The sequence below is a fragment of the Epinephelus moara genome, chromosome 8 (assembly GCF_006386435.1).
Source record: "Epinephelus moara isolate mb chromosome 8, YSFRI_EMoa_1.0, whole genome shotgun sequence".
Lineage (NCBI taxonomy): Eukaryota > Metazoa > Chordata > Actinopteri > Perciformes > Serranidae > Epinephelus > Epinephelus moara.
The window spans coordinates 10351228-10361821 of NC_065513.1; the positions used below are offsets into that span (position 1 = coordinate 10351228).

The 10594-nt window shown below is 40.4% G+C and overlaps 1 protein-coding gene across 1 annotated transcript in view; it reads left to right on the top strand.

Annotated features, from left to right (window-relative positions):
* Nucleotides 1-10429, top strand: part of chfr (checkpoint with forkhead and ring finger domains, E3 ubiquitin protein ligase) — a 17186-nt gene extending 6757 nt beyond the window's left edge. Inside the window, exons 9-18 of the mRNA XM_050051023.1 lie at nt 278-432; nt 603-765; nt 1149-1348; nt 1583-1699; nt 2031-2114; nt 2811-2881; nt 3621-3708; nt 3801-3908; nt 4052-4124; nt 5664-10429. Coding sequence (XP_049906980.1) covers nt 278-432; nt 603-765; nt 1149-1348; nt 1583-1699; nt 2031-2114; nt 2811-2881; nt 3621-3708; nt 3801-3908; nt 4052-4124; nt 5664-5706 — 1102 coding nt within the window. The 3' untranslated portion in view covers nt 5707-10429. The remainder of the gene's footprint in view (nt 1-277; nt 433-602; nt 766-1148; nt 1349-1582; nt 1700-2030; nt 2115-2810; nt 2882-3620; nt 3709-3800; nt 3909-4051; nt 4125-5663) is intronic.
* Nucleotides 10430-10594: the final 165 nt, after the last annotated feature.

The following is a 10594-nucleotide window of genomic DNA, read 5'->3' on the forward strand; positions in this document are numbered from 1 at the left end:
AGGTGGGATGGATTATCTCGGCAAAGGAGAAGTGCTCACTAACACAGATTTAGACAGATTTGTGACCAATATTTGAGGGAAATGGTCTTTTGTGTGTATAGAAAATGTTTTAGATCTTTGAGTTCAGCTCATGAAAAATGGGAGCAAAAACAGAAGTGTTGAGGTTTACATTTTTGTTCAGTGTACTTAGTGGTCTTGTAAGGCTCTTTGCATACATGCAGCATGTCCACTAAATACCAGTGGTGTGTGAGTTTTAATTCTAAGTTTCTTGTTTTAGCTTGCAGCCTTGCATGCATGTCTTCTGTGCTGCCTGCTACTCAGGCTGGATGGAGCGTTCTTCTCTTTGCCCCACCTGCCGCTGCCCTGTGGAGAGAATTCGTAAGAACCACATCCTCAACAACCTGGTGGAGGCCTACCTCATCCAGCACCCAGGTTTGCACAGATAAAGACCATTTTGATAGCATTTAACATGTTGGCACTTAATTTTATTCATAATGCCAGCATGTTATGCCTTTGACGAAGAAAGAATGGCATGTAAGCAAGACCTGCTTACCTAGTATAATGGCTCTGTATACATCTGTGTGTCCCTGTTTCTTCCACAGAGAAGTGCCGCAGTGAGGAGGACCTGAAGAGCATGGACAGCCGGAACAAGATAACTCAGGACATGTTGCAGCCAAAAGTCGAGCGCTCTTTCTCAGATGAGGAGGGCAGTTCAGATTATCTCTTTGAGCTCTCTGACAATGACAGCGACTCCTCAGACATCAGGTAAGATGTGATAGTTTGTATCTGTAGTAAAGCAGTGTTCATTTTGGCACCAGACTTTGGTTAGTTTACGTTACGTTACTAACAGACTATAAAATATGTCTAACAATGTGTTGCCTGGGCAATGATTTAAAAAAATCTCTTTAAAATTAGGTATGTACAATATCTAAAATGAAAACAGTAAACACATTGTTGAAGGATAATAATCACAAGGTCTGAAAATATTCACATCTATGGTGTGTGTTAATGAAAAAAACACCATTCACTTAACTATGAAAAACAGTTGTCATCAGAATATCGTGACACAATAAAAATGTGGGAGCCTGTTTTCTCATTTACTGAGTAACACCTCCACGTGATGATTTTCTGTTGTGTTTTGTCCCCAGTCAGCCTTTAGTGATCTGCAGACAGTGTCCTGGCTACAGGAGGGATGTCAGTCAGGTGCTGTTTGCTACAGGTTCAAACTACTGGCTCCCTGGCCTGCCAGCTCCACCACTTATATATCCTCCACCCAAACCAGCAACTGAGGAGGGATCTGCAAAGCCCACAGGGGAGCAGCCTTCAACATCCTCTGACATCCCCTCAGGTGATTATAGTTACAGATGAGCTCAGTAACTAAAGTTAAATGTGTCACTAAATGACAAATTGCTGGGTACAGCATCCTGTTACCAAAATTCAAGAAGTAAAGTGTGTTATTTAATTGGAAAATGCATGTGAAAGCAGGCTTCAGCACAACTGTGAGGATCCTCCTGCTTTCCGTTCATACCTTAATGTCTTCGCTCCTGTCTAAAACCTTTTTCTGCTCCCATCCTGTCCGCAGCTCCTCAGGAGTATTGCTGCCCCCCTCAGGGCTGCCATCTCATCTGCACCTGCTGCCTCCAGCCAATGCCAGACAGACGGGCTGAGCTAAACAGCGAGCAGGTCACTGCTCAACAATGTGAGCAGTCCTTGTTATTCCCTCTGCAGAGATGTAATGTAATGTAGTTAATACAATTATACTGTCATGCAGAAAACTGCATGTAACTAGAGTGAAATAGAAATTCAGTTAGAACTAATTGAAATTTATAGGTAGTACAAGCCGCCTGGTGCTGGTATATCTTAAATTGCGTACGGCTTTTCAGTATAAATCCATGTTAAATATACATACATTCAGTACTTTAAGTTAATGTAAAATCAGCTGATAATTAAAGCACAGATAGGCGTATGGATAGGTTGTTGCACAAACCCCATTATACACCTCGTATGCATGATGTGCTGTGTGTTGGCAGGTGTGCTGTGCCAGCGACCATTCTGTCATATGTACTGGGGTTGCCAGAGGATTGGCTGTCAAGGCTGTCTGGCTCGATTCAGCGGTATGTATCTGTTTCAGAAAAACAGCCTCAGGGGGATTTCCACTGTGAGGCGTAATGCTGGGTTGTAGGCTTCGACCACTATGGGATTTTTTTTTTTCTGATTGTAATATTTCTTTTTAATTGAAGGAGCTGATTCACAAATGGTGTCCAAATGAAATATCTGTAATTGTGATGATTGTCAGCCTCAGATAATGAGCACTCTGTGTATCTGACAAAATGTTATTAGCTGATTGTAAAACTATAATGAAACATTTTCCTGCATAAATGTATGAAGCATGTCACAGCAGAATATATGTAGGTGTTTTCCTTTTACAATAAGCCCAGTGTAGCATGTACACATGTAATCACTAAATGTGCATTATATGTGAGGTATCTGACCTTGACCTTGAGTGATAATCATGTAATAACAAGACACAGTGCTAAATTAATAGCTTTATACACTGTTCAGCAGCATTGCTGTGACTCAGTGACTTTGTATCCGTGTGGAAGAAACATATGCTTCAGCAGCTCCAATAAAGTTAGACTTCAGCTTCCAGAGCTCATGTATCTCTGTACAACAAAGGTGCAGCTCAGGAGTTCAAACCTGCAACCTTTAAACATTTGCTGAGATACAGCTTCTCAGATATCTGTTTGTACTGCTATTTTATGTGTTGTAATTTACAAAATCTTTCATAGTTAAATTCTACTTTTTTTCAGAGCTCAATCTGACAGACAAATGCCTGGATGGTGTGCTCAACAACAATAACTATGAATCAGAGATCCTTCAGGTAAAATGGACTATCTGTGCATATCAAATATTCAAATGATTTTTCTCTTTTTTTTCAGTTATTTATTTGGATTTTAGAATACATTACATGATTAGGTCAGGGGGTAGGGCTTGCTGTTATAACCTGTCCTGGGTGTTTGATTCTGACAGGGGCAACTGCTGATAAAATATTTTCCTTCATGAATTTCTAAGACACTTTAGATCTGTGCGTTCACTAAACTTTGCTACTCTAAGCTAAATATGCTCTCCAGATTACTAAATGGCAGCCTTATCAACTAAAGCTAAAATGGACGTAGCCACCGTGACGTCACCCATTGGTTTATGGACTCCCATTTTGAAGCCTTGAGTTTGGCATTTTGGCCGTCGCCATCTTGGATTTTAGGAGCCAGAAGCGACCATAGTGGACGAGAGGTTGAAGCTGTGGAGGAGTTAGGGGTGGAACTTTAAGTCTTAATAAAATGTAAACGGGGGAGTTATATAAAAATTCATTGCCTGTACAGTTGTCATGAAGGGAGAAATTAGCTATAGAGACCAAAAACATGTTTATTCACTTTTGGAGCCAGCCTCAAGTGGCCATTAGTTAAACTGCAGTTTTTGGCACTTCCTCATTGGCTTCATTTTTCAGCCTCAGAGGTTGCCGCTTGCTTACAACCCATGTAACAGATGTGTGATACTTCAAATTCACGTTTGCACCTAGTGTCATATGTGATGTTAAGATTCTCTTTCCATCCGTCTTCCAGAACTACCTGTCCTCCAGAGGGAAGTCGTGGAGAGATCTGCTCCAGGAGTCTTTGCAGGCCTTGCAGCAGGGAAACTACTCTCTGTCAGGTAAGCCTTCAGTACCTTCATCAGTAAGCTGTGGACTTTCAACTCCACACTGAGTGTTAATATTCCGTCCTTCTTCGCTCTGTCCCCGCCAGATCATCGTATCTCTGCTGATGTCATCCTGTGCTTCTGCTGCGGCCTGCGAGCATTCAAGGAGCTGGCCTACAAATACAGACAGAACATCCTTCCAACTGAACTGCCAGGTCAGACAGACCAAAATCATGTTTTTTCATAACCATTTTTAATGCCATTCACCTTTGTGGACAACTTGTAAATAAAAGGGGTTTAGACTTTTTGTTATATGTCATGGTAACTGTAAAAACTTAATTCGACGTTTGTTCCTCAGCTACTGTAACATCTCGTCCCGACTGTTACTGGGGACGCAACTGTCGTACGCAGGTGAAGGCACATCATGCAGTGTAAGTCTTTACATTCAAAGCACCACAAGTCTTAGATCTGCCCTCTAGTGGTTATATGGTGGAATTGTAGATTTAACTGACAACAATAGCCCTTTTTAGATAGGAATTGTGCAAATTTGTAGGAAAGCCCCATCAGTCTTTTTTTCAGCATTGGCAGTATAAAAACAAAATCGGGGAGTGCGGCAAAATGCCGCCTACCTACTTTTGTTTATACAGAATGTGCCTTCTTCGGAGCAATGGGGGGCGTGAGCAAGTAACAAAACGTGTAGCTCAGCGTGTGACGTAAACAGTGACGTGGGAGGGAAGCCGCGGCTGGTCAGTCCTTTGGCAATTCTCTCGTAAGTCAGCCCGTCCTTCACTGTCCCCGTCATCTGACGGTTTATGGCCTCTTCGTTTGCGAGGGCAAGGAAGGCGCGCAATTCCTTGTCTCCCCAGTTGCTCATCTTTACAGTGTCTGTCAGGTTTGCGTTTCCCTCTTGCTACTAGCTAATTCCTGCTATGAACTGTTTCCTGTTTATCCACCGCCAATGGGTCGCACGTGCGGTGTCATCAACAGCTCCTCCCACGAGTCTTCAACAGCCCCTCACGTTGTGGAAGGCTGCCTCGGTCTGTTTAAACTAAAGGGGTTCCGCCAATATGACTACCCTACGAGGCGGAAAATTGGGCACCTCGGATCAACTCGCCAATCCGGCTCTGTGTGTCTAGACGCTCGCAGCTTGCCGGCAAAACGGCCCAACATTCGTGGAAAATCTGGCAGTGTAAAAGGGGCTAATGAAACTGCATAATTGGCTCAAATTTTGTCTGCATCAGTTTCCTTGTGTGACAAATGTCAAATCTTTAAATTCTGCAGTATATCGCTTCTCTTCTGTATCAACAAATTGACTTTGTCTTACTTCTCTACTATAATGTTTGTTTATCTGTAGCCATAATTTGTAGTTTAAAAAAATGCTGACCAGTGGACAGCACAGACCCATCTGGAGTGATTGTCCATTATACATACTGCAGTGGGCCCCACCTGCGTGCAGCCATCAAAAGCAAATGTACTGTAACACAAACAGATAATACTTGGTCATCACTGAATGTTGTGTATTGACATGTTTTAAGGAATGACACAGTTGTCAGAGCCGCAGTTTTTTTCACTTGTACTTAACATATTTATTGTGGATATTTTGGATAGACTTCTGGGCATTAACAGACACTCATTTTGAAAGGTCACACATGTTCCTCAAGCCAGCTGGGTGGATATCAACGATGCATTTTTTGTGCCATTGTTTTGCAGAGCCTTTCAGTTATTGAGTCGTAAACGTGTTGTGATCACAGTAATTCTGACTATACCTCAGGGACACTGGGTGTTTGCCCTTTGCATGTTGTTTACTTATTAACCACTAGAGGGAGTCCTTGTATTAATTTGTTTCCACAGTTCACTGTGTCTGCTGTCAGACCTGTATTAGATGCTTCATGTCACCTCATCTCTTTGGTTTTGTGTTTTCACATGCAGCACTTAATTGATGTTCTTTCTTTTCTTTGTCTTAATTTCAGGAAATTCAACCATATATGTGAGCAGACGCGTTTCAAGAGCTGAAGGAGCAGAGCGGTTTGTTTCTCCACCGAAGTGTCAAATGTAGATACCTGAGCATCTCGTAGACATGACCTTTTTAAGTTTTTCTTGTGTCCATCGTAGCTAACTGCCTTCCAAATGTTATGCAATAACCTAATGCAGAAATTACAATCAGTATCCATTTACAGTGGTGACCAGTGTCTTCCCCGACACAGGGCTGTGTGAAATAATGCTATGCACAATAACATTAAAGTTCAATGTTTACTAAGGGTTTAAGCTGCTTTTCAGAGTGACGACCTGTGAGGGCATTTAACACCAGCCACCATCTAAATTTAGATCAATTTTGTCTGTGGCTCATGCGTTTGTGTGTTCTACCAGGTAAACAACCACCAACTGTTGGGAGTAATGTATTTGTTTGTTAAAAATGCTTCCTGATATGTCCTTCAGCCTATGTGACAAAAATGTTTTCTCAGATTAAGAGCGAGTGAGGCAATCTCTGTGGATTAAGGCCATTTATGTACAATTGCACATGTTGGTGAGCATGTTTGATATTAAGTCCTCCTCCAGTCATGGTAGCTGAGGCTCAGACCACCTAATGTACATTTACCTTGTTTATATCTTGTTTTATGTTTATATTTTTCAGTCTTATGACATGCTGAGATAAGAATCCAGGACTTCCTCCATAATGCTGATGAAAATTAACTAAATATCCAACCTTTAAACTTAATTATAAAGTGTAAATGTCTCACCACCTTCCAGAGACTTCTCGTTTTGCCGGGTCATTGCTGTGTTCCCAGACGAAGGCATAAAGCCACATCAAAACCACACATATGTACAAGGGTAGATTCATAATCCCATGTGATATTTGTAGAGGGTTGGAAAGGGGATCAATGTTTTGTAACGCTGTCAGAGGGCACGGGGGCCTCTGTTGTATGCTTTGCTCTGGATAATCATCTCCAAGGTGATTAACGTAGTGTAGAGGGAGACGATTTCTCCCAGCCTTGTAGTAAGGGATAAGCTTTGATGAAATGCACAGTTACTCCATGTAAACTCTTGAGAGGAAAAAAAAAGTTTGCACTCCAGGGAACCAGTAATGGTTAGATATGCTGGAGGTGATGTTTCTGTGGTGGCGTCAGCCCATAGAGTAGAGTTTTACAGGATACACTCGCAGAACCAACAGTTTAGAGAATCGTGCCAATATAGAGGCAGAGTCCCTCCTCTTCAGGTGTTTGGAAAAAATATGTACGGTAGAGAGACATATTTTTTTATCCTGTTTGAATTGTGCCGTGAATTACACACATATTTGGTAATTTAAAAGATAATTTTGCAAGTCAAGAAAGTTGCAGTTTGTTATAGCTTTGTTGTATTACCATTTAGTTTTCCACACACATATGATGTTATCTTACCTGATGTGTTTATTCAGTGACTCCTGGTCTTTTTATCAGCCAGGAGGTGAAAGAATGAGCAAGACCTGTTGCTTGTGTGATTACATCCCGCTGTGAAACCATGGCTTTATCATTAAGTTGGATTTTATAATGGCTTATCTCAGCTCGAGGAAAGCCTTACAAATATAAAACCTCCATTGATCAAAAATTCATAATAGAAAGAGTCATGAGCCTTGTTTACAGTTTAAGATGTCCTATCAAACGTTTACTGATGTCTCTTTTATGATGGTGGTCCACGGGGAAAATGCTTTTTTTGGGTACAGGGAATTTTATTGCTGCAATACCGCAAGTGGCCACTGGGAAAAACACAGGCATAGCCTCAGCGAGTGACTGTTATGACGTTACTTACGCAACTTGTGAAGTCTTTCTAATTACATATTTTCAGTGTTATATTTCTTTATCTTTATCTTTTAAAGTGTCATACATCATAAACGTGATTCATGGCCCAATTCAGATGTGATAAAAAGATTATTTGTCTCTCACTATTAGTTACTGTACATATATTTTTTAAAATAAGGTCCCATGGTGGTCCACCAGAAGGGGAGGAGCGTCGCCTCTTCATACAAACTCAACAGTAGCTTATTTTGTTGTCATTTATGTTGTGATAGAGGTTTATTCAGACAGTAGATTTTTCTGTTTGGTTAGATTTCCTCTGGTTCCTCAGGTACACAAAGCTGCTGTCTTGTTGGTTTAATTGTAGGTGAACAATGTTCAGTGGTTAGTAAAAAAAAATCAGTGTTAACATGTCACTGAACAGTCATGTTGAATCTAATGACCTCTCATTTATGACTATCATCACCCAAGTGTCAGTTAGTCCCCATCATGCAAACATGCACACTTAGTAATAATGTCTACTGTAAAAACAGACAAATCAGCCTTTGCTTTTAGGTTATTATTTAGGTTAATCAAATGAGTACATCCGGACATTAGTTTCAAGAGGCCTTATTACATATTGAAGCATGAAGTCTTGATAGTCTTGATTTTTTTTTTTTTTTTTGTATGATCACTATTGTTAGTGTGTAGAAAATGCTGGTGGAGAATGGGGGAGCGGGCCCTTACTTTGGCCTTGAGTCGATTTATGAGAATACGCACTAAAGATGTCTAAACTTGTTTGCTAGATGTGTTTATATTGTACAACTATGAGGATATTTGCACATAACTCATCTCACACAAATGAAAAGGCCTCTTTTTAAGTCTGTAAGGGTCTGATATGAACCGAACATCTTCATACAGTGTATGGCTTACAATATCTGATGTGTAATCATATGAAGAGTTTCATTCCAAAATGATATGTACATCATCATAAAAAAGGCAACGTAAAATGTAACTTCTTCAAAGGATATCCTTGATAGTTTAATAAAATGATGTGCATTTTGGATGATATAGTATTAGTAATATGGGTTCAGTATGTGTTGTTTGGGAATGTAGCGCATCATATTTTTAAGTGTCGGTGGCAAGATGGGATTGTGAATGGACACTTTCCTGGCCTCTGCCTTAGCGCAATTAATTTGTGGTGTTAGTTAGATGCTTTAGGTGTTCCTTTTTTTTTACCCCCTGAGTCATGGTGGGTCCACACTGGCATTCCTTAGCGGCTCAGGCCCTCAGCACAAGCCCAGTCGATCCCCCGACAGAGTGGCTGAGTTTTAATTATTCCCTACCGGAGATCTGGGCACCCTAAGCCAACAACAGTCCCAAGCCGCTCCAATCAGGAATTGGTAATAAAGAGGCTTTGGAGGAGTGCTTTGCAGTCTCCCTGGGGTGGGGAGTGGGAGGGCATGTTGTATACTAAGGCAAATATTTACTCACTATGTGTGCAAAAGTCTGAACCAGGCTGCTCAGCAGTATGGAAGAGGCAGGTTTCATTCTACCTCATCACAACTCCCAGCGATATGGGAGACTGAACAAGCATCAGTCACATTCACATCAGTCCTTACTGATGCCTGTAAACTTTGTATGCAATGCACTATTTGAACAGTTAGTCTAGACTATAATCAACTTCTAGTTTAATCACTATAGAGTAAAACTAGGCACATTAAAAAAAATTGAGGACGTGTTTGACAAATATATTTGATAAATGCCTCTTTACCCTGTATGTTACTCTGTATGTTGTATTAGCGATGCTAAGATTGTCTTTGAAATAAATAAAGATCTGCCCGCTTATCTGAACAAATTAAGACTGATCGAGCTGTCTGTAGAAACTGACTTGTGTTTGTCAATACCTTAAAGGTCCCCCTCCACTTTGCTCACTGTTAACCCTTACCTGGATGTAAGAATGATGTATGCTTGACACTAGAAGGCTGCTTTCATTTTCATCTGCTGATTGGAATATTTCTGTGACATCAGTTAATTAAAGAGCCAATCGTTGTCCAAAATGCAGTTTAAGCACGCCTTACATAAAACGACTCTTGTCTGAATTAAAATCAGGAGTTTTACTTCAGTTAGTGTGCGCACCCATGATCTTGGTTATTTGGTGTGAGGTACTCATAAAACTCAGTCCAAGCTGTCTTAAGTCAGGTTTTTTCCTCATTTTCTTTAGTGAGGAATCTTAATTTTTGATACAGTTTGCCTTTCACTTCCATGGTCTCCTCTCACTGAAATAGTGCAGCTAACCAGCAGAGGCTGGTAGCAAGTTGAGGCAACAAAATCCAAAATGTAAAGTTTGTACACAAATACAATTTATCTTTATGAATTATATGGATCCAAATCGATGCATTTTAGGTTGTGTTTCTAGAGTTAAGCATTTTTGTGTACATGTAAGGAATTTTTAATATGTCATATTTCTTAAAGGGCATTTGGTGTAATATTTTCCACCAGGAGCAGAATGGGAAATAATTTCAAAAGAAATCTAGTAGTGTTGCAAATAGTGACCCCGTGAGAGCCCTAGTCTTTGCAAAATCTTGAGCTCCAACTTAAAACTTGTCTGAAGATGTCAGAGGGTGTCACACTTTAGTCTTTCCAAAGTCTTGTCATGTATGGCAGGCATTATCTGAAACCCCCCAGCACACACAAACTGAACATGGGCTTTTCAGTGAAAGAGAAGACATCTTGTGTCCGGAGGTGAAATAATAATAATAATAAAAAAGGGGCATATTCATAGGTTCTGGATTTTTCAATGAGAGAGTAGTTAAGTTAGCTGGATTTAATCAGACACAAATTATTCAAAGCAGATTATTATGTGTTAAAATGTGCGGAGAGGATCTTTCAGTTCTGGTAATAAGAATGCAGGGTAGCAAATTCTGCCATCTGTAATGTCGCCTATTGTAAATAGTGTTCAAGTAAACAGTAAAAAATGTCTGTCCCTTTATTTGGCTTCCTTTGCATTTGTATTTTCAATTTGCTGAAGACAAACAGAGTGTGAATCTTAACTGGTGCTGGATTGAAACACTCACGACAGATGAAAGATCAGCATGAGATCTGGTTTTGACCTAAATGTGTTTGAGGTTCCGACTGATTGTGTTGCATCTTGT